The following is a 25,530-nucleotide window of genomic DNA, read 5'->3' on the forward strand; positions in this document are numbered from 1 at the left end:
ATATATGAAAATACCTCCATGCCCTACCTCTGTTGGCAAAAAGGGTGTATAACCTTAACATAGTTTCCAACAAATTTGTACCCTGACACTAATGTTTAACAGGACGTATCTCTCCAATAGTGTGTATCAGCACCCACGCTACCTCTGTGCACTGTCGGAATCAGTATGCAGTGGTAAAAATGTGTGTGTACTTAAATTGCACATGATACTTGCTGCACTTGACTGTCACATCCCAGTTACATGACATGGGAATACCTGTTTCCCTGTAATGATGAGAGTTCACACACACACACACACACACACACACACACACACACACACACACACACACACACACACACACACACACACACGACAATCCTGTCAAATACAAAGTTGCTACGGTTCAATGCCAGGAAAATTGCTAAAAAATATCCTCTTAACTCTATTCTCAGAAATTTGAAATATGTAAAATAAAAGACCATTCATTCATTGTACATGTATATAAAATATAGCTTCATGACTATTTTATATAAAAAAAGAGCTGCCATACTCTATTATACAAGTTTGAATTAACTGATACTTCATATTTAACAGTAGCAGCAGTTTGCACCATTATTCCAGAGATACACTGAAACTGTCAACAATCTTAACACATTACAATAACAGTATATTCCCTCATTCTTAATGATCTAATGAACTACATTTAAAACTTAAATTCACATAAGTGTATGTATATTACATTTTCACTCTAAATACAACAAAGCATCATATGGAAGATACTTTTTACAATTGGTAGAACCACAAAGGCAAAGTTTGTTGCTCTTTACATTACATTCAGCACTGCTGTTACCTCCATAATCAAATGTTATTTCTTCACCAGGCTGTATCACACTTGCAGCAAAGATACCAATTTTAGGAATTAGCGTGTTTGTTCTCACTGGGATGACAACTGAATTCGGCTGACAAGAATGATTGATATAACGACCAATGTTTCCAATCACTGTAGGATCAACACAGGTTTTTAACAAATTACCATTGGCTAAATGTTCATTCAAAACAAATATATAGTTCATGTCACTGTCACTTTGTGACTGTGCTCTACGTTTTGCTTCCTCTATTCCTATTATTTCTCCAGCATATTCACAGATAAATGAACCTACAGCAATTTTCTTTGTTGTCCTGAGTCCCATACCTTTCCCATTACCTGTCATACATATCTCTAGCCCATCCGCTGGACCATGTTGACAAATTCTATTTCCACATCTGGACTGATGTCCACAAAGACACAAGGAGTTGCACTCCATAATACAACCAACAATCCTCTCTGGCAACAAGCACCCGTTTCCATCATAGCTTCTGTTGTAAGATCTTATACATTCACAATCCAATTCTGAAACACAAATACCATTTCTGCAGCTGCATCCCACAGCATATTGTGTTTCAAAGTCTTCAATATTAGCTCCTGGGCCTGGTATGTTACATGGTGTATAAATTAGACCTTCAATGGGATGGTTGTAATTGTCAGCCAGATTTTCTTCATCTCCAGTTAGGATCTCACTGTCCAGTGAGCTAGATAAAACATTGTCACACATAATCATAAAATGTCCACTTTATTTATTTTAAAAACATCATAATTTTCATCATCAATATGTGTAGAAGCATTTCTCTCACACATGCCACTTTGTGTGGTGTTGATAAAACAGTTTCGTTCATATGAACAAATTTTTAAAATATCAGCACTGCTTTTTGTAAAAAAATAGAATCATACAACTATTAATTTGCCTTCATTGCCATCTTCTCATCACTGTAAAAGAAAAGAAATAAACCTGATATTAGAAAAATGAGGCTATGTTATGCAGCACTATAATGAATGCGCAATAAAACACCACTTAATCAAACATACATGCATATTACATGCAAAGAGTAGCTGAAGCAAAATTGTCAGTATACTTTGGCAGTAATAATTAATTTATCTTGCAGTAGATAACTGAACAACTATACTAGTTAACATTTGCTGTGTAACAGATGAAATGAGACAGTGTTGTTAGTTTACCTGAAAAGGTAAATGGCAACACAAAATACAGCCATTCAGAAATGCCACAGAAAACATGCAGCAAATAGCTGTTGGAAAGAATAGCAGCAACTATGAATATACAGGGCATTTCAAAAAGAATGACCCAATTTCGGACAGCAATAATTATGAAACACAGGATGTGCTGGCACAAAAATGTGAACTGTTTGAATGGGCATGGCCTAGAGTTTCAGAAAATCGGTGTTAGATGTCAATCAATAAATACATATTCTCAGTTTGCAGTCAGTCAGAAGTAAGATGGTGTCTATCTGACAGAAGGAGTTGATTGTGTTGCAGCTTGCAAAGACCGAATCAGTGATTTCGGTCCAGTGTGTTTTTTGTCGGTGTTTTGGTACTGATACACCTGCACCCAAAAACATTTCTTTGGTGTCACTAATTTGCATAGACCAGATGCTTATGCAAAGGTTGACCTTTCACTTCATCAGATGGTGGAAAGAATTCCTTTCTTTCTTGAGGAAACCGCAGTGACTGGAATAAACTACCTTTAAATGATGCAAGAACTGACTTTTTCCACAACTTCAGAACGACTATGCTGACATAATTTTGCAACAGGATGGAGCTCCACCACACTGGCACAACAAAGTACACCATTTTCTCAACGACACACTGCCTCAACGCTGGATGTGGCGCACGAGTCTCCAAGACACTGCCCTGCATTCTTGGCCTCCAAGATCGCAAGGCATGACCCCATGCAATTTTTTTCTATTTGGGATGTGACAAAAAGCCTGTTCATCTCCCCTTCACCTGATGATGTAAAAGAAGTGAAGAACAGAACAACAACAAGGGCCAAAACTTGTGTAAATGCTGATACCTTGTGTGAAGTTTATGATGAATTTAGTTATTATCTAGATGTTGTTCATGCTACTGTTGGTGGACACACAGAGCAATTGTGATAGCTTAGTTTAAACTTTTAAGATTTTGTGAGAATTTCACATTTGATCTCATGTTTGTAGTGTGTTTCTATCAATAAATATGGAGTTTTGAAATTAGATCATTCTTTTTGAAACACCCTTTGCCTTCAGGACCATGACCATATCACAAGTCTACAACAAAAGAACATGAATAAAAAACAACTGTGTCATAATTATCATTAAATAACACACAATTAACACTGTGAGACCTGATAATTATTACTGTTATCATTACAAGTCAAGGAACTTGCACAAATTTAAAGTAAAAAACGACATATAATAAATTCAGAAATGCTCTGTTTTTGGGGTTGATACTTTCAGTCTTTACAAATCCCAAGTATTTAAATGACAGGACAAGTTCCAGAACATTACCACAGATGATTTATTCAGATATTAGCACTGCCGTTCGTGAGTATTGTCTTGCATTTACTCACATTTAAGGAAAACAGATACCAGTACACCAACTAGAATACCATTTTAAGTTTTTCCACTTTTTGTTAAAATAATTCAGCAATGTTGTGCTCACAGACACAACAGCACTGTCGGTGAAGGATATGATACTGTTGCCGACCCTGATAAGAGTATGTAGTTCATTTTGACGACAATTTTTGGTGAAAACCTGTCATTCAGCACAAAGAACTGTCAGTGAAGTTTTTCCAAGCCTATAGTGTATTTGAGGGGTAATCCATATAACTATGATTCACTATCAATCAACATTGTGGTAGAGTGCCAAATGCCACTCAGAAATCTAAGACAACCAAATTTATTTCACTATCTTAGGTCTACTTTTCCCTAGATAACATGACTGTAAAAAATGAGCTTGTTTCACCATAAATTATTTCTTGAAACTATATGGAGTCTTTGAGAGAAGCTACTTATCCTCAACAATAACATGTCAAGTCATAGAATATGTTGTAGAACTACTTTAATTCTCACAAATAAGAGTTCTGAATACCATGGTATATATATTTCGAGTTGTTACTTGCCAATCTGTATATGCTGCACCTCATAAAGCTGTCAGGGATATTCTGTCAACATGACACAAACGAATACATTCCCACAAACAACACTGCTAACAACTAACTGCATTCAGTAGTTTGACTGCTTTGGTGCTTGATCCATGAGAAAACTTCTTGCAGTAACTAACAATCAAACTATTTTTAAGAATTGTGTGTTGTTTAAGCTGAATAAACTTTAAAAAATTTCCCAACAAATGAGCTACATAAGTTTACATTTTGTAGCTTTGGACCACAATAACACAGTGAAACCATATATTAAAGGCCTCACCAAATTACATGAATCTTAATGAAACACAAAGAACAATAACAACAATGTGACTATGTAAGATGTTAATTCAAAATTACTGACTGTGGGCAGAAAATGGTGTATGAGCTGCTTACAATCTGTTGTCAGGAAGCATCCCAATATTTGTAGGAATGATATGGTAAAACACACAAATTTTTTGTAAGGTAGGTGAGTAGTAAACCACAGTAGCCATTGGTTTTGTGCCAGAAAAACTTACAAATATTTCAACATTAGAAAAAATATTAAAATGTAAATACACAAAATGACAAGATAAAATCATAATAGTACAATGACATTAACATTTTGGCACTTCTCCCAGAAAAAGGTTTGCTCTCTAAGCCCTACAATATAAACAACATCTAGACCCATACACACACAACTATATTTTGTTCTGCCATTACAAAGTGGTACATCAACATCTAGTTCTATACTCAGCAAACCACTGAAGAGTGCATGGCAGAGGGTACAACCCATTGAGAATTACTTTAACAAACAAGCAATGTGGTGATACGTTGCCAAGCAGACTAGCTAAACAGTAAAAATTCTAACCTCTGATGTTAGGAAACATGAAAATAAAGCAAATGTGTATCTAAAAGTTATATAGTTTGTGTGCAAACATCTTTACACTAAAAAGGGGCGACAATCTACGTGCCCAAATGTATGAATGGGAAGCGTGAAACAGAGTTGCTGAATATATTGGGGAGGGAGGGAGGGAGAGATGACAAACTGGTGCAGAATTGATATTATTCAACTGAAGAGGTCATGAAAGCTGATATGAAAATATGAGAAGGAGAAAACACATACTTATGATTACAGTTTGTTATTTTAATTGAAATCGTGAACTGTGTATCAATTATGTATCCAGTACAGTATATCATATTAACGATATTTTAGGGGGAAAAAACATTACACCATTTTTTGTGTTTTGACGTGTCTATTGTACATTAAAGTCAATTCTTGCACGAGACACTAAACTTCCCATATATTGTAATTGGAAATAAATACAACTGTGACTGCAATTCGATAAACAGTAAATTAATGTAAAAGCACTGGATAAACGGGACGTAATAAATTTATCTTGACCTTGGCGTCAAGGTTCACTTTATCGTAGTATCATGTACTAAAGCAACTTGACATTTAACAGACAGCTTTTACAAGATAAGCCGTAAGTACGGTGGCGTTAAACGACGACTCATTAACAGTAGTCTTGTGTTATTATTCTACAGTTTTTTTTTTTTTTTAAATTGAACTCCACATTTCTGTGACTGACTTCGCCGCCAGCACACACCACTGTACACAATAACTGGCGGGGGGGACGTGTGTGAAAAAGCACAGCATATATGCAGAAGTTGCGCGTCTCCTACTACACATGACATTTCAGTGTTGATTTTACTCCCTGCAGAGGTTGTGTACCGTATATTCCACGCGGAATACAAACGTCATTATTTACTTATTTCACAATGTTTTGATGACATTATGGTTACGCACATTCAAATCACATATACTGCTAAGTGATTGGGAAACACGGTTTTACTGTGTAGTACTGTAAACTTTAGTCTTAGTCCAGACGAAGGTAACGCAAGACACCGCCTCTTCCGAATGCTCTGTCAACTTGAACACTGAAGATAAAGACGACGAAACAGCTGATTTATGAGTGGAATATCTGTGAAGTGAGCATTAAAATGCGCAGAATAGATTTCGTATTCGTTCGGAAATGCCAATACACATTGGCCGGCCTCGATCGTTTTTTCGAGGAAACTGCGGTTTCTTCATGGAGGTAAAAGGAGGACGAAGGTGGCACTACACACTTAAAAGTGTGTACACGACGATCCACCGCGATCGATACTGGTCTAGCGCGACAGCCATCTAGCGGTTAGACGGGTGAAACTACGAACATAAAGCAGACACATAATCCGCGCGCCAGAATCAAGAGCAGTTCTAAACTGTCGTCAATCAGCGCATGCACACCTGCGCAGAAGGCGGCACCGCAGTGTTTTCTGCTAATTATTTGCTTATTGTTCGGTGACTAGAGGAAATTTTCAAATTTCTTTCCACTGGTTGCTTCATATTCTAGAAATGGAATGAAGTTAACAGGCGTTTAGAGGTGTAATTAAGACATACAGCAAGGGAAGGTGTATACATGACCCGCTGTATCATAATAAGGTAATTTGTGAGTAATGTAGCATATAAGGTTACACGGTGATTTTTGATTGTGCTCAAATGGCTCTAAGCACTATGGGACTTAACATCTGAGGTCATCAGTCCCCTAGACTTAGAACTACTTAAACCTAACTAAACTAAGGATATTCCACACATCAACAGACGAGGACTGCAAAACTCTGAGTAGTACTCTGAAAAATAACGCAGGTGCACCTTTAAGTAATGGTCCTTAAGAGTTGCAAACCACTGCAATGCAAAATCCACAACAACTTTTGAAATGGGCTGTGCAATTCTGTGGTTGAAAGTCAGATATTCTCCAGTCGCCAGGAAACTGTTACAGCCATCCAGAAACACAACAAGCCACGTACCGCTATTTTATCAGTGATCTAGGCTGGTATGATAACGAGACGTATAAACATGTGATTTAATTCTTACTTTTGAGAAGCCGAGGTAACCTCCCTTATGACAGTATCGCACTTGCTAATTCCACCTTCTATCATAGACAGCAGAATCTCGAAACAGTGGTGGTTAGTGAGAATAAATTCTAGGCGTTCACAAATTTTTAGATTCAGAAATATTTGACAGAGTGAAATTAATAGCATATGCTGTACAAGGGTTATGCTATGCTTACCACAAAATTTATAAATCTACAGTCACTGCCAACTATAACAACATTAATAATAATGATTGTAATAAGATACAGCAGGCTCCTGTGGCCGAGCGATTCTACGCACATTAGTCTGGAACCGCGCTGCTGCTACGGTAGCAGGTTCGAATCCTGCCTCGGGCATGGATGTGTGTGATGTCCTTAGGTTAGGTTTAAGCAGTTCTCAGTCTAGGGGACCTCAGATTTTAAGTCCCATAATGCTTAGAGCCATATAATACGATGCATAACTTCTCTGAGAAAAGAGTTGTTTTGTGGAATTTTGTTGTTTTGTACATAATTATGTACACTTCGGGGCAATAACGAAATAATGCGTAAGCTTCCACAACTGGCCGTTCCGCATTTTAGTGTAAGTGAGAGTTTTTGTGCTTTTCTATTTTTTCGGGCAAATGTGCAAGATCCCTAAGAGATGTATTAGTCCACGAATTTACTTCCGGACTGAAAAATCAGATAGTTTTACGCTGCACCCATACAACTTAAGCTAACTGTACATTTCCTTGTTAAATGTTCACTTGTAATCACGCTTACTCAGTCAAAGGATAAGTTCTAGGAGGCCGTAGTTCCTTTGCGGTAACTTTTCCTGGTAATTTAATTTTCTGTCCCCAGATTGGGATTTTCATTCTGCAGCGGAGTATGCGCAGATATGCAACTTCCTGACAGATTACCGCTGTATGCCGGACCGAGACTCGAACTCCGGACCTTCGCCTTTCGCGGCAAGTGTTCTACCTAATGAGTTACCCAAGTACGACTCACGGCCCGTCCTCAAAGCTTTACTTTACTGTTACCATTTAAAATAGATTCAACATAGTTCATGTTTACACTTCACATGAAAGCCAAATTACCGCCCAGTAAACAATCAACTCCAAACACAAATTGTCGCAGGCTTAGTGGCCGTGCGGTTCTAAGCGCTACAGTCGCAAGTTCGAATCCTGCCTCGGGCATGGATGTGTGTGGTGTCCTTAGGTTAGTTACGTTTAATTAGTTCTAAGCTCTAGGCGACTGATGATCTCAGAAGTTAAGTCGCATAGTGCTCAGAGCCATTTGAACCATTTTGAACCACAAATTGCCGTTTGTGGAAATGGTTAAACTCAAGTAGCAATGTCTACCAACATAGTCACTTGATTAGAATAAAATGAGACGCTGAGATCCATATGGCTCTAAGGCACACAGCTGTCAGTCCCACAATTAAGCGAATATCAGAGAAACCATTGATACAGCTTTTCGTGAATTTTCATGTATGCAATGTGGGCCCACAGCACAGATAAACCTGACTCACCATAAAATCAACAGATTTCAGAAGCATGAATAAATCCTACAGTCTTACAATGGACGGTGATGTTTCTCACAAGGGAAACTCTCACACACACCCTTCAGATTTAGTGGGAAGAAGTCTCGATAGCCCGTCTGAAACTGGACGAAGATCAAGCTTGAAAATAAGAAGACGGTGTACTGAATAATACCAGGTGATCAAGAAGTCAGTATAAATTTGAAAACTGAATAAATCACGGAATAATGTAGATAGACAGGTACAAATTGACACACATGCTTGGAATGACATGGGGTTTTATTAGAACCAAAAAGTACAAACGTTCAAAAAATGTCCGGCAGATGGCGCTTCATCTGATCAGAATAGCAACAATTAGCATAACAAAGTAAGACAAAGCAAAGATGATGTTCTTTACAGGAAATGCTCAATATGTCCACCATTCATTCCTCAACAATAGCTGTAGTTGAGGAACAATGTTGTGAACAGCACTGTAAAGCATGTCCGGAGTTATGGTGAGGCATTGGCGTCGGATGTTGTCTTTCAGCATCCATAGAGATGTCGGTCGATCACGATACACTTGCATCTTCAGGTAACCCCAAAGCCAATAATCGCACGGACAAAGGTCTGGGGACCTGGGAGGCCAAGCATGACGAAAGTGACGGCTGAGCACACGATCATCACCAAACGAGGCGCGCAAGAGATCTTTCACGCGTCTAGCAATAACGGGTGGAGCGCCAGCCTGCATAAACATCGTAGTTCCAGCAGGTGTTTATCAGTCAGGCTGGGGACGATGCGATTCTGTAACATATCGGCGTACCTCTCACCCGTCACGGTAGCAGTTACTGTCGTTTTACTGTCCAGCGCCATCTGTCGGACATTTTGTGAACTTTGTTTTTCTTTGGTTCTAATAAAACCACATGTCATTTCAAGCATTTGTGTCAAGTTTTACCTCTCTATCTACATTATTCCGTGGTTTATTAAGTTTTCAAATTTATACTGACGTTTTGATCACCCGGTATAAAAAAATAGTGACAGTGAACAGTCCCAGTTAACAATTGCAATATTAAGCGCGAATTCAGAAGCGTGGCATCACGGTGTTTTACGGTGAATCGGGCTAGCCGTGTTCAAAAATCCTTCGTGCCATATGCTTTTATTTTATTTTTCTTTCACACATTATGAACTGTCCGTCCGGTCACTGAAATGTCTGTTCTCTTCCTGTAGTCTTGGCAGTTGTCAAGCTACACACTGGTAACAAAATATGAGTCATGTGGTACGAATACGTTACCGTCGCAAGTAAATGTGATGAATAGTGAGAGCAGGCGAGATACCACATAGACATCACACAGAAATGGAAACAACGAATAAACGGATGTAAACTATGTTACAACAAAGGAATTCAAGAGTCAACACTTCAAGCTTTGACAGAACACAGATAAAGTGTGTGATTGTTAAACGGTTGCGTTCATTTTTTGCAGCTTATGTTTTCATCAGTTCCTTGGGGGTGATCTCCCTCACCAGGAGTACAAATTGGTTGCATCAGTAAGTGTTTCCTATCATATGACACACGTTCTGTCACTAATGCTGTGTATGACACGCCAGGCGTGTTCACCAGTGGAGGATTCGGTTGAGTTTTTACCAACAGCTCGCGATCCTCATTCAAAAGCCACTTGTCTTTTCGGCTGTTAACAAAGCAGTTGTGCAGAATGAACTGTCATAGGTCCCTTCCATACACCTCGATTTCGAAAACGGACGTTACAGCACTACACAGACCAAAATTTGAATACAGCGAACAACGGAAAAAGATTGGTACCCTGGGGATTTGATCACGAGTCGCCTGCTTGGTCGTCGAATACCGTGTGAGCTTGCTCTGTATTGACGTCTTTTCCTTGGACCATTCACAAGTTTTTTTCCCCATTGTCCATTACACCTTCATCCTGTTTTCATACTTGACCTGTGTTCAGGTTTTGACCTGCTGTCCGCTGGGCCCACTTACCACAAAATCGCAGGGGGTGCGATTTATAGTTCCCCTTGTCAGCGACTCAAGTAGATTACCACAACTCATTCAGAAACCTGCAAAATATGTTTACTGTCAGTACAGCTTTAACATATACTGACGACCAATTTGATTTTACAGCAGTATATAACGAGCGGATTTGCGGATCTCAAGAGTGTGCAATCATCTAGCAGTATTCATGCCGAGCGAACGGGAATAAAAGTCTGTCGCAGTGTGTTACCTACCACCTGGTGGCACTGACATACACTTGAGTGGCAACGGCTAGCTGTGCACATCGTGAGCCGTGCACGTTGTATTTGACCCGTATGGCAGTTGCGCATGCCCAAAAACTCCCTAAAACGTGCACAACTGAGGGTGTGCTTGTGACACTGTTGCCAAATTTCATGGTCTTGGCGCGGTATATATTAAGTACTACGTCTTTCAGATTGCAGCGTCTATGTTACGATTAACATCGTTCAAACAAAAATAACAAATAAATCCGCTAAGTGTCGGAAGTTTGGGTGCTCTTACAAAATGAATCTTATTACACTCCTGGAAATTGAAATAAGAACGCCGTGAATTCATTGTCCCGGGAAGGGGAAACTTTATTGACACATTCCTGGGGTCAGATACATCACATGATCACACTGACAGAACCACAGGCACATAGACACAGGCAACAGAGCATGCACAATGTCGGCACTAGTACAGTGTATATCCACCTTTCGCAGCAATGCAGCTGCTATTCTCCCATGGAGACGATCGTAGAGATGCTGGATGTATTCCTGTGGAACGGCTTGCCATGCCATTTCCACCTGGCGCCTCAGTTGGACCAGCGTTCGTGCTGGACGTGCACACCGCGTGAGACGACGCTTCATCCAGTCCCAAACATGCTCAATGGGGGACAGATCCGGAGTTCTTGCTGGCCAGGGTAGTTGACTTACACCTTCTAGAGCACGTTGGGTGGCACGGGATGCATGCGGACGTGCATTGTCCTGTTGAAACAGCAAGTTCCCTTGCCGGTCTTGGAATGGTAGAACGATGGGTTCGATGACGGTTTGGATGTACCGTGCACTATTCAGTGTCCCCTCGACGATCACCAGAGGTGTACGGCCATTGTAGGAGATCGCTCCCCACACCATGATGCCGGGTGTTGGCCGTGTGTGCCTCGGTCGTATGCAGTCCTGATTGTGGCGCTCACCTGCACGCCGCCAAACACGCATACGACCATCATTGGCACCAAGGCAGAAGCGGGGGCGGGCTGCACGATGTTCGGGCGTGAGCGGAAGACGGCCTAACGGTGTGCGGGACCGTAGCCCAGCTTCATGGAGACGGTTGCGAATGGTCCTCGCCGATACCCCAGGAGCAACAGTGTCCCTAATTTGCTGGGAAGTGGCGGTGCGGTCCCCTACCGCACTGCGTAGGATCCTACGGTCTTGGCGTGCATCCGTGCGTCTCTGCGGTCCGGTCCCAGGTCGACGGGCACGTGCACCTTCCGCCGACCACTGGCGACAACATCGATGTACTGTGGAGACCTCACGCCCCACGTGTTGAGCAATTCGGCGGTACGTCCACCCGGCCTCCCGCATGCTCACTATACGCCCTCGCTCAAAGTCCGTCAACTGCACATACGGTTCACGTCCACGCTGTCGCGGCATGCTACCAGTGTTAAAGACTGCGATGGAGCTCCGTATGCCACGGCAAACTGGCTGACACTGACGGCGGCGGTGCACAAATGCTGCGCAGCTAGCGCCATTCGACGGCCAACACCGCGGTTCCTGGTGTGTCCGCTGTGCCGTGCATGTGATCATTGCTTGTACAGCCCTCTCGCAGTGTCCGGAGCAAGTATGGTGGGTCTGACACACCGGTGTCAATGTGTTCTTTTTTTCCATTTCCAGGAGTGTACTATGGGACTTAACGTCTGAGGTCATCAGTCCCCTAGAACTTAGAACTACTTAAACCTAACTAACCTAAGGACATCACACACATGCATGTCCGAGGTAGGATTCGAACCTGTGACCGTAGCGGTCGCGCGGTTCCAGACTGTAGCACCTAGAACCGCCCGCCAATCCGTGCTCTTCGAAAGCAGCTGCCACTGGCCATGTTAGTCCTCACGAGGTTCCGAAATTCTTGCGGATCTTCGGGCTTCACGGAAATAATGTCAACGGATGACGTTCCAATACGTCACATGGTCTCCCTTGTGTTTCGTGCGGTAGAACGAACGGCTTTACAAGAGATACACAGGTCTATTTGCGTTTTGCGCGTTATTACCATCTACACATGTGCGCCAGGTGCATCCCGTGTGGATGGTGTAATATGTCAACGTGAAAACCGGCGTGTGTTATCCATACGCCCGCTTCGAGCGCTGGTGCATAGGTGTACGTTTTGGCGCATCGTGTATAGCTCGCTCAGGATAAGGTGGCCGATGCGCTCTGACCAGTTTCGTCCAAAAAAGAGCTGGTAGAGTTAATTCCTTTGTCAGAAAAGGGGAGGGCGAAGACGGGCATTTGCCGCCTTTCGGCCGGTCGGCGATGACAGAACCAACACGCACGCCCTGCAATCTTTCTCAAACGATTTTACAGGGCGTAATCAGCAAAAAAATTTCATTTTTGCTTTATCTGTAGCTTTACACGTCAGGTTCATTATGATGTGCCCATCATTTCGTTAATGGTCATAGTTATTGGGACATGTTTGCAATGAAAAATAGGGGTCGCTATGATTTTACGTCTGGTGGATATTATGTAATGTGTTGCTGAGTATGCTGACATATTGAATTTTTCTTTAGACTTAGTTGTCACCAATCTTGAGAAAATTGATCTGACGTAGCGCACTCATTTGCGTTCGCACCGCGTCAGCAATAAAGCCAGAGTGAAATATCCACAACATTCCTCAATTTCATAAAAGGTTTGAGATATCGAAATGAGTTTTGGCAAATGACAGCACACAAATGGGACAGTATTTTCCTGTATGGTTATCATGCAAAACGTCATTATCTGCCGTATTATTCCACTAACCACCGACTTTTCCGATGAAAAAATGTAATTTTTATGGTCCATCGATAGCTCGTGAAACGAGAAATACTATGGGTTTTGGAACAACGTAAGTGAAGTCATTACAAATCTATTTTGTCCCTAGAATGCCCTGTTTCATAAGATGCTCACCTTACTTTTCCTCAGTTCGTCACTTATTAAACTTAATAACTCACTGTTTCTGAATAGTTTCGCAATTGCGTCTGCACAACACTTTTGTGGGGTAAGACTGTGTAAACTCTGGCGAGCTTTGGCAAAAGATGCTAATTTAAATATGGCGACCAGATAAATGTATAGGTTTTACTCAAAATTCCCCACTCGTGACTCTTCTCTGAAAGTTACAAATGGTTAACAAACCAGGCGTAAACAAATAACTGAATTTTCGCGAAATTCTTTCTAGGTACTAACCAAAGAAGAGGTGACAAATCATTTTGGATGGTCACCATGCAAGTGTGGGCGTGGAGAGACCCCGTTCAATATTTACCAAAAATGTGAGTGTAGGCTTCAGTTTAGAAGAGCATTTCCCGTACAGCGCTCTGAGCACCCCCGCCCCCCTCAGCACTGATGCTCTCGCGCGCTTCCCCAGCCGACTGCGCATCTTAGCGGCCACGGCATTTTGCGCGCACTGTAATAGGGGCTTATTATGATGCATTCACGCTTGTCGTCACGCAACCGTCGGTTTTTGAGCGTCGACGTACAGAAGAATTCCTGAGCATTCACTCTATATTTCGCAGTTCATGATAGATCGTCATAAAATGACGAAATGTAGATAAAGCAGCTTGCAGTGATTGCTGTTGCACTTGATGGGGAGCAGGATAAACAAGAAAAATGAAAAATGTTATAACAAAAAACGAGGCTGTGAAGGAGAGTTCCATAGTCTCTACAAGGAGCTGGAAAAAAAGGGGGTCATCGTTCTATAAATATTTATGAATTTGTAAACACGTTTTTTTTTTACCTTTAAGCAAGAAACAAATAAAAATTACTAAGAGAAGTTCAAGATTTAGGCGTCCAGTATCAACACAGCAGAAGTTGACTGTTTGCCTAAGATATGTCTACATGGGCAGTTTACTGAACTAAAAGACCGAACGAGGTGGCGCAGTGGTTAGCACAGTAGATTTGCGGCTCAATCCCGCGTCCGGCCACCCTGATATACGTTTTCCGTAATTTTCCTAAAGCGCGTCACGCAAACGGGGGGATTGTTCCTTTGAAAGGGCACGGTCGACTTCCCTCCCCATTCGTCCCTAATCCAACGAGACCGATGACCTCGCTGTTTGGTCTCTTGAACCAAATCGATCCTGAACTGAAACAAACATGCAGGTGCTACTTGCCTGCAGCAACAGGAAACTATCACGTGACTCCGTCAAGTGTGAATCCAACTTAACGCCGCACGTTGTTTTGAAGCCAGAGTGGTCGGAGCCTGCCGCCAGTTTAAGTAGCCCGTAACATTAGCAGACTACTGTTTGCGATCGCTACTTGTTCAATATTTCTGTTGTGTGAGCACAATCGTTTTAAATACTGAAAATCATAGAGTTTACGTGAATAACGTACTGTCAGGACGGCAATTTCGAACGTTTATTTTATTTTATTTTACAGTATTTGCTGTAGTAATGCGACACATTTGGCCACTTTAACGTAATTTGTTTTTTGCTGCTATATTTCGGATAACCAGAAACGTAAGGAAGTGATGAGAGTAGCATGCTTTCGTAGGCCATTTAATTCAACTTCAACGGTATTTTTATCGACAGCAAATTAAACTGGAACTCCGAAACCAATGCTTGTTTGCCTGCTGGTATCGGTACTGCTTCTTGTTCGTTAAATTTTTCAGCTTTCAACTCGTATGCACATTTTGAGTGTTCACGTTTGCAGAAAACTTACCTACATGTTCTTTGCTAGCCCATAACCGTGTGCAATGAGGAAACAAGCAAGGGATTCTATCGTATCTTGTGCATGCCAAAAGTGAATGGTTACTGAAATGTCAAAGAAACAGAACTCCATGCGATAAAGAGTTCTTGTTTTATCAGATTGTCAGTATATTAAAAAATGGCTCTGAGCACTATGGGACTTAACATCGATGGTCATCAGTCCCCTAGAACATAGAACTACTTAAACCTAACTAACCTAAGGACATCACCACAACACCAGCCATCAGGAGGCAGAGAAAATCCCTGACCCCGCCGGGAATCGAACCCGGGCGTGGGAATCAGTATATTAGTCTCGCTGTAGTTTACTCATCTTCTCACTTCGAAATCTTACCTAAGATGCGTCATTCAGCGTGTGTCCAATAATAGCAACTTGCAGGTTTGAAAACGATAGAATTTTTTAAGTATCTTCCACCGTTACTGGATGCTATAAATGTAAGTAAGTGACTGGTCTCAAACGCTTAAAACCCCTTAATGTGGATATTTTGCTTTAACATGTATGTGAGTAACTTTTTGGTAATGATAGCCTAATCTGTGTAAGATGTAGGCCTACCTAAACAAGAGTAGCCTATTTGCTTTTTTTCCCGGGATAGGGATATTTCTCGGCAGTAACTCTGCCAGATTTTCAGGAATAACAAAACACAGTATAATTAGAATGTACGTCTACTTTGATCATCTGCTTGATTTTTCTTTTGAATTTCACTGTGAGGAATTCGAAGTATATAACTCTATACCATGCTTTGTAATATGGCAATAGTTAGTTCATGTTCCATGAATCATTTGCAAGATAAAACGTAGTGATATGGAACGAGCCATGATAAACTGGCAATTTTTATTTTATGAATGTTTCCATGCTGATCGTATTTTTTAAAATTAAAGACAGACAGATATTAGTAATTTCTACACATCACCTTTTACACATTACAGTAATAGATAATCTTAAGCAGTGATAGGAGTTATCAGGGAGTTACGTTTTCAGTTTAGTTTCGAATTTTACTTTGCTGTGTGTCAGGCATTTTATGTCAATGAGTAAGTGATCAGAAATTTTGATTGCAGCATTGTGAACTCCTATTTGCGCTATGGATAACGTTAATGTGGTGTAATGAATGTCATTTTTTCCTTCTAGTATTGTAATTACGCACATCGTTGTTCCTGTTGAAGTGCACTGGATTACTTACAACATACAACAAAGTTAAGGAAGGAATAACTATATTTTGAAACGGATGGATTACTATTCACACACCAAGCACGAGGCGGGCACACGAAAAGACAGTGCATATGAATTTCCAGCCAAAAGCCTTCTTCCAAAAGGAAACACAGCACACTTACACATTCCATCACACCTATTAAACTCACGTACACATGACCGCCGTCTCCAGCTGTTCTAGCCAGAATCTTTTTTAAATGGGGAGGAAGAGTGACCAATGAATAACAGTTATCGGCGAGCGGAATTTAGGCCATCAGATGCTGCCCCCAACAATCAGCGCGGTTGAGTAGCCATGTTATGCGGGACCGAGACCATTGATACAGTGTGGCCCAAATGTCGGAGCGTTTGCGACTTGTAAGGGATGAAAGACATATGAAAGAACGGACACTGAGTAAAGTAAGGCAGATCTAAAGTCAAATGAAAGAAATAAAACCATTACAATAAAATTAAAAGTGCAATAAAAATTCACTTCTACAAAAGAAAATATTGCTTTAATTGCAATACTTACGAATGAAATGTGATTCCTTTATATTTTATACTGAACCAACAACGTCTCAACAAAAGCACCCAACACGTCAGAGTAACGTCACGGAAAAGTATCACCGCGGTGAACCTAATGTTTTGGGCTATTAAGACGGTAGGCGTCGGCATCAAGTTTGTGACGTAATGACACGTCCCTTCTTTTTTTATTGCCATGTTTTTTTTTCGCAAGAAGATTCTCAGCTCTTTTACGCGGAATTGCACATATGTAGGGATCGCTTGTATATTAGAAAAGGAAGACAAACTAGCGAGAAAAGTCTCATTCAATTAAGAATTACTAAAGAGAACACAATGTTACTAGCTCCATTACACCCCACAAAAAAAGGTTTATTTAGGCTTAAGTTTAGCTTCCACTCAAGTGCAGTTTTTTGTGCAATTTTATCAATACCTTTCCCTTCAAGATTTATGGGTTTTCTTTACATTTTGTTTTTGGTTTTTGTAGTTCACATACCTTATTTGTACTTCGGTTCGCTAGTGAAACTACATAAATATTGACCATTAATGCTTGTAAAACTGTTTACATACAATTCTGAGAGCTACTTTTCAATAAATAAGGCTGCCACAAATACATATTTAAACAAACAACCCCAATAAATTACTTGATGTACACTTCACAAAAAAAGCATTTTGCTCTGCTGCAGTGTCTGAAGGTTTCAGCCATTTCTTTATAAAACGTTAAATACAAATAAATTTCTCTTAATAATTTGTCTTAATAATCAACGGTCTTAGCGGCAGAAGAGGAAGCAGTATATTTCCCAACGGTGTTGAGAGTGGAAGAACCGAGGGAAGCAAACTCCTAATGAAATCACATTAAACCCAGGCGCGACGGTTCCCATATCGGGCGGCTTCCTGGTCAGCGTCTGATTCCATGTTAGGGACGGCTGTTCTAGTTACTTCAGGTCTCACCAACTTGGTTTTATTTTTGGGTACGGTTTTACCCTATCCCACAAATCTAAACTCGTGCAACTGCCATCATGGCACAACGTACGAAAACTAGTACCACAGCCGCTTCAATCCGGGGCCAAAATTTTGGTTCAAGTAGGGCAGTGGATTCTGTGGGCCCTACACCATCATGGTTGGATCAGTCGGAGGATCCATCACTCCGCAAACTCAGAAGGAGAAATATTTCCTTGGTACACTTAACACCCTACTGAAAATTGGAAAACAAAAGGAACTGATCAAAGTACTTGTTGAATACAAAATCAAACTTCTAGCAGGCCAAGAAACAAGATTCACAACAGATGAATTGTCAGCTATGGGCAGTTGCAGGATACTGAAATGTCATCCAGCTAACAAAGTTAAGAAAACAGAGAAAACGAAGAATGCAGCGTTAATCCTTGGAACTGCATCCTTCATTCATAATTCTATAACTGAATCTATAGTAGATTTCATATCTCCATCTCCTAAGCTGTCTATAGTAACTCTTGCAAGTGGAAACAAATTATTCACCATACTCAATGCCCATGCGCCAATCAATGAAGACAATAGAAACAACTCAGAGAAGGTAGAAGAATTTTGGTCTCAACTCGAAAAAGAACTGTTTAGAACCCCAGACAAGCATGTCAATATCCTTATGGAGGACTTCAATGCACAGATTGGAAAAGAGAGAAATTTTCGGAGCATTATGGGCAAATATGCAGCTCACAGAAGGACAAATAGAAATGGTGAAAGATAGATTGATGTTTGTGAATCATTTGGAATGAAAATTACGTTCGCCCATTTTAAGATGGCTCCAAAGCAGATGAAAAAATGGCGATTACCCAATCCCATGTTAGAAGAATTTCAGATTGATTACGTAGCGACCACCAGCCCGAAGGAAATAATGAACGGCAAAGTGCAGAAAGTTGCTAATTTTGATTCCGACCATTATCTGACAAGGGCCAAAGTGAAACCAAACCCCGGCAATCGGAGAAAGAAAACCCTCAGAATACAGAAGTACAGAATTGAAAATCAGTGAAGAAATAGTTGTGAAGTATCAGTATAAACGTGACACGTTAAACTCCAACGAGTGGAACAAAATGGCTCAATAGATTCAGGAAGCAGCGAAACAAACAATTTTCCTTGCTAAGAAAAAGAAACATCCATGGTGGGATGATGAATGCGAAGATGCCCTACGGAAGCGTTCTGAAGCTTGGCACAAGTATAATTCTACCAAACAGAATTTCGAAGAATTTAAAACCCAAAGGAGGAGGGCAGCAAAAGTATTTAGGAACACCAAGCGAAGGTTTGAAAGATATCAATTAAAGGAGCTAGAAGAGAATTTCCAGAAGAATAACACCAGAAGCTTATATCTGACATTTAAATCAAAACTTAAGAGGTTACTCATCACCCAACATCTGTTTCAAAATTGATCAGGGCAAATTGATTATGAACAACAAACAGAGTTGTGAACACTTGGCTAGATACTTCAAAGAGTTGCTTAACTGTGACCCACCACCAGAAAAATTAAACTTCCAGAAACCACAATACAAACTTCCTGATCCCACCCCACCAGATGAAAAGGAAATATGAAAGATTATCAGGGGCTTGAAAAACAACAAAGTGTCTGGCAAAGATTCTATTGTTGCAGGACTTCAGAAGTAAGCAGGAGACAGTTTCCCTGAACGACGACTTGAAAGACTCTTTCAAAAAATCTGACTCATGGGAGAGATCCCACCTCACCAGATGAAAAGGAAATATGAAAGATTATCAGGGGCTTGAAAAACAACAAAGTGTCTGGCAAAGATTCTATTGTTGCAGGGCTTCAGAAGTAAGCAGGAGACAGTTTCCCTGAACGACGACTTGAAAGACTCTTTCAAAAAATCTGACTCATAGGAGAGATCCCAGACGAATGGAGAGATGCTGCCATCCATTCCACTGCACAAGAAAGGAGACAAATCCAAAGTCAATAATTGCAGAGGAATATCACTTCTACAAGTAGCATAAATGATCCTTGCCATTGCTCTCAAACATAAAATAGAACACTACATAGATCAACAATTAGGTGAATATCAGGCCGGATATAAGACAGGAAGATCGTGTGCAGAGCTGATCTTTACCATCAAAACCTTAATCAAAACAAAGACACTAGCAGTTGATGAAGTTTTCATGACATTTGTAGATTTTAAAGAGGCGTCCGAGTTCGTTGATAGAGACACATTAATAGAAGTGCTAAAAGAATTTGGGAAAGGTGATACGACAACAAGGCTTATTCGGTAAACAATAACATACACCCGATCACAAATTTAAAATTTTAGAATTGTCAGAGCCATTTGAAATCAAAACAGGTAAGAGACTAGGAGACGGCCTCTCTCCGATCTCGTTCAACTGTGTTTTAGAAAAACTTATCAGGGAATGGCGAAAAGAAATGAGTCAGTTCAACTTTCCAAATGGAATTAGGCTAGGCCGCATGGAAACAGCAGCGAAAGCGCGATTGCAAATATCTTTTGAGAAGACACAATAAATGAACATAAATGCCACTGATCCAGTCTGGACAATGAGGACCAAGTATGACGACATCAAAAGAGTTCAAAAGTTCAAGTACCAGATTCTTGACTCCAAACAACAATGAAAAGGCAGCAATTGAAGAACAGGCAAAAAAAAAAAAAAAAATGGAAATAGCATTCAGACTGTGTTAGAACACATACAAATCTAAATCACTCTCATACCAGGCCAAATTCCAACACTACAGCACAGTCGTCAAACCTGAATGTTTATAGGCATCTGAGACAACAACCAGGAAGGGACTTTCAGACTTGGAAAAGAAAGAAAGGTAATTCCTTATAAAGATGCTTGAGCCAAGAAAAATATCTACTGAATTTACGCTCAGTCTAAGATCAAATCAAGAACTTTAGCAAAGACTTGAAAATATCATCACCACAATGAAGAAAAGAAGACTGTCTTTCTTAGGACATATTAAAAGAATGGAATCAGAGAGGCTCGCCAACAAGATTCCTCTCTTCCAGGAGAACTGGAAGACAAAAGTTCCATGGGTGAAAGAAGTGCACTGGGATCTAGAAAATTGCGGGAGAACGGCAGAAAAAATTGTGAAGAGGCATATCTTTAGGGAAAAGATTGCGGAGTTGAAGGATTTCTTCGAGGAGAAAACGAGGAAGAACAGAGTATTCTCTGCAGAAGAACGTGCACGAGTGAGCCAACGGATGAAGGAGTACTGGCGAAAGAGGAAGAAAGAGAACTTTAGAAAGTGAGGGAAGTTGTGTAAACGTAGCCCATAGATGGTTTTAACGAAAATAAATAAATAATAAGTTATCAGACACTTCCCGCAGTGCTTTTTTCACTTCAAGTTGCAGCCATGTTGCAAACCATTTCACTGTAAAATATTAAATTCGATTCCGGTATGTCTAAAAATCCACTTTATAAATGTAGCACTGGGCAAGTAATTTAGTACGCTCATGTCGTACAATTCAGACTGCTGATCTTTCACCATTCATTATGACAAATTTTAACGAAAGGTAAAAATTTATCACAAATAACAAAAGTAACGAATTACAACTGATATCAACAAGGAAAAGCACGACGAAACCAAGTATGGAGACGAGCGCAAGGTTATGTATCGGCAAAGGTTATTAAAAGGTACGTTAGGTCCGAAGCGAAGCGGACTCCAATTGGCTGGCGTACTGACATCACTATAGGACCAAAGCGAGGCAGCGGCTCTTAAGCACAAGTAACTCGTTATAACTGCAACGAGAGGCAGAAAATTATTTAAAACAGCTAATTTACCTGTATAATTATTAATAGTGGGTGAAGAATGCCACTGCTGGTATTCTCTCTTTCGTGCTGCTGACTTTTGTAATTTCAGTTTCATGTTGAGGAAGCGCATGAGAATGGAAAGCCTCCTTCTGACATATAGTTTGAGAATTTCGGATGAAAAATCGGCATATTTGGTTTGGACAGCAGCACAGATTTGTTTCGCCACATTTTTTCCTTCGAAATACTTCGCAAACCGTTGAATACATTAAAAAGTATTCAAACTGCGATCCTCTACGCAACCAGTCATCTGTCGGTATTGTACGCTCACCGCGAGGTGCAACTTTAATACAGGCAAAATGTTCCACAGCTATGGCATAAGGCCTTAAAATATCACTAATGGTGTACCCAGTGTGTCGTCATACCACTTTTCACTATGCGCAATGAAGTCATCCATTTATCTGAATCCTTCTGCAGAGCAGCAGTCAGGTCCATCTCTGACACCTGATTCTTCTGGTGCAGATAGTAGAGGAAAAGTAATACCCTGCAGTTCTCTTTCACCACCTACCTTTTTTAGTGCGTCGCTCATATTTGGCAAAATTCCTCTGAACTGATGTGACACCAAAAGTCCGTCACTGTCATCTGCCTCTAAGGAAGTTTCATTCGCATGAGTATTGTGCCCGAGTAGCAGCCGTAATCGATGCTGCACTTTTATTGGGGAAGGATTCAAGTGGAAATGACAAAGTCCTCTTATCTGGGAGCAAAGTTTTCCAATGCGTCTTGGTTCAACCGTGCAGTAGGAATACATTTGATCTGCAGAGGCTGAATATCAAAAACAATCCAAATAAAGAGCGAACAGTTGTTTCATGCCTTTCCGGGGGAGCAAACGATTTGTACTGCGCACTTTTTCAGCACACGTATAGTGACATCGTCGTGCATCCCATAACAACATGACGCCCTAGTCTTGTCCTTGAATTTTCGGGAAATTACGATGTTAAATGCGTCGTTTGCAAGTAAAAAAAAAATGTATCTTCAGGTACGGTACAGTATGGCTTTAGCCGTGGTACTCGAAAACGATGCATTGCTAAATAAACCCTTTGACGTTCTCTGCCCTTTACAGTGAGATGAATAAGTGACAGTTTGGGGCACAACTTCATTTCTCTTCTATTTAATGCGAGCAGCTTTCTACAACGGATTTATCATCATTTTCACACTGGAAGTTTTATCACGTCATTTAGAAAGTGGTTCCTCATTGATTTAAATAATTGTGGATCATCTGAAAACACTTAGATTCGTTTATTTTCAAACTGTGGATTTGGAAAGCAGGAATTTTCACATCAAGATCTTTTCAAACAGATCTATCTTTTGTACCGAGATCGCACACTATTGCAACAACATTGTAGCCAACATCTTGTATGGAGCAAGTGATAGTGTTTTAACTGATCAGTTGTTATCTGTGTGTCCAAATCATAGCAGGCTGGTTGCATCCATCCTGAAAACAAACTGGGTATCATAATAAATAACACGCCCGCTATACAACACGATCTTCAACTAAATAGTATCAACACTACTGTCTACTTTCATTTCGTCGCATGAAAGCAGTTCAACTTTTGACAACACATATGACTGGGATCTCATTAGCTGCAAAACATGTGTAAGGACACCAGGAAAGCATCTGAAAGAGCGTGTTCTCCATCTTGTCAGTGTTGATAATCCTGGAAATGGGAAACTGTCTTGGTTTATTTTAGAAAAATTACACTTCCTAGATACAGTACTATGAGTAACTACTTTTTAATGTCCTCTCTTTGCCACTTTGCTAGTTCTTTCCACTTAGCAAGCAGTTTATCTGCGTTCTTGAAAATTTCAGTCACCTTCTTCTGCACTCGCTTCTTAGGATAGTTTTGCTGACGTTTTATTTTCTCAACACAAGTTTTCACATTTAATTTGAGGCATTTCTCACAATGCCCCAGAATTGCACACATAGCTGCCAGTCTGCAGTTCATATATTCTCATTTTCCTATGAGTTTGCTAAGTTCACAGATTTGTTTACTGTCAAACTCGCACACATTTCTAAGCTGTTGTGTGATCTAATTTATTTTTTTCTCTCCAGCCGAGTTACCTCTTACACTGGAAACATTTCCTGGTATATTTACACCCGGTACTGCGCCTGGTTTAACCACTTTCCCAGGTGGTAGATTAAGAAGTTCTGCTCTCATGTCATGAACGTAATCATCACGTATGAAATGTGATGAACACATTGCTGATGTAACACTGAAGCTATGTTTTCGGTGGCGCTTCGTAGTTTAGGCCCTCTGCAGTTGAATATCTCTTGGGAAAGAAGGGTGGATTATATTCCAACCCTCTGTCCTACTGTACGACAGACACCCGGTTACAGCAGAGCTAGGCATTTTACGACAAAACTTTTACTAAACACCACAAACTAAAGTAAACAACACGACTGTGCCCACACGATGGCTCTTTCGTCGTTCTCGTATCCACACGTTACCTCATTTTGCAACTAGCCTGCCGTGAATCTCCTCCTTTGTTTGGGAGCTTGCATTGTGTTTACCGTGATGAAAAGGTGTCAGAAAAAGAAAACGCAAAAGCGATTGTAGGTGAAAAGTATGCAAACAACAGAGGTACGAAAAATACAAAGTGATGACAAAGTTATGTCTGCAAATTTCAGAAGGTGGCCATGACGAGATTTTAGATTTTCTGGTTTGGAAACTGCAGCAATAAGGCTGGCGATAATATTTTATTACGTAGTAACTGGCGACGTACATACTCGTTGGAATTATGTACTCGTTTCAAAACAAAGCATTTCAGTTCTTTCGAAGTTGTAACTTGTAATGTGGAATAATTGTAATTTATTATTTGATTGTTTTATAATTCTTTTCACTGTAGAAAATGCCTGAACCTGTAATTATCAGCATATTTTGTTCCTAGACAAAATTACAATTTGTATCTATAAGTACAAATTTTATGTATAATTGACTCGTTCCATATCCATGCAATGCCTTTGCACACTGGATCAACGTAAGAGGCATAAATAAAAATGATCATTCTTGAAACTGAGAAATACTTAAGGGAGTTTCTTCGTTGTTATGTGAAGGTAACTTTACTTTCAATGCGTCATTTGTATTTAATCATGAAATATGATACGTACATTAGCATCATCGGACCCGACAAATTTGGGTATTTCATAGACGCCCGAATCCACTAGAAAAGTGGCTGTGTTTTTCAGTTTCGATTTTTTGCACCATCAGTGCGCTTCATTTCTATTTGTAGTAGTTTCTTGAGGAGCAAGTCATATCCCATCACTACTTTAGTTCAGATGTCAGGCTCCTCAGTAGCGCTTTTAAGTCGCCGTAGCGTGAATATTCGTCCTCAGTTATCATTTCCACTTTTCATGATTTTTTTCGTTTTTCTTCTCAGTTTCACTACTTCGAAAATTAAGGTATCTAACTGTTTACACAAATGTGTTCAGAGACTTTATCTAATACGTGACGCTCAAGGCAACACATTGCAAATTTTTATTCCAATAGTCTTCAGAAGCGGCACTGCACACTTTTTTTTTTATCTGTAATCGTCTATACACTTAAGTTTGCTTCCTTTGGAGGCAAAAGTGAACATAAATCGCTTCACAGCATAGTCTCAACACACTACACAACCGTAATAGACCACCAGCTGCCCGTCGTCCGCCAAAAAGCGCAAAGATTCCCACCGAAGGCGAGTAGCAATGGGTTCACTCGCAGCCCCCGTTTCCATGAAAATA

The 25,530-nt window shown here is 40.4% G+C and overlaps 2 protein-coding genes across 3 annotated transcripts in view; both read right to left on the minus strand.

Moving 5' to 3' along the window:
- Window positions 1–448: 448 nt before the first annotated feature.
- LOC126279104 (histone-lysine N-methyltransferase SETMAR) lies at window positions 449–1,580 on the minus strand. Its single transcript, XM_049979582.1, has one exon. The coding sequence runs from the start codon at window positions 1,578–1,580 to the stop codon at window positions 726–728; it is 855 nt and encodes a 284-aa protein (XP_049835539.1). The 3' UTR covers window positions 449–725.
- LOC126279093 (traB domain-containing protein) overlaps window positions 1,574–25,530 on the minus strand; it is a 153,891-nt gene continuing 129,934 nt past the window's right edge. For both annotated transcript variants that reach the window (XM_049979563.1, XM_049979570.1), the window contains exon 8: window positions 1,574–1,786. In XM_049979563.1, the coding sequence (XP_049835520.1) occupies window positions 1,784–1,786 (3 nt within the window). In that variant the 3' untranslated portion in view covers window positions 1,574–1,783. The remainder of the gene's footprint in view (window positions 1,787–25,530) is intronic.

The sequence above is a fragment of the Schistocerca gregaria genome, chromosome 1, assembly GCF_023897955.1.
Source record: "Schistocerca gregaria isolate iqSchGreg1 chromosome 1, iqSchGreg1.2, whole genome shotgun sequence".
Classification (NCBI taxonomy): domain Eukaryota; kingdom Metazoa; phylum Arthropoda; class Insecta; order Orthoptera; family Acrididae; genus Schistocerca; species Schistocerca gregaria.

What these genes read in the sequence shown, in the direction of transcription:
- LOC126279104 (XM_049979582.1), bottom strand. Translation starts at nt 1,580, where the DNA reads ATGATTATGTGTGACAATGTTTTATCTAGCTCACTGGACAGTGAGATC.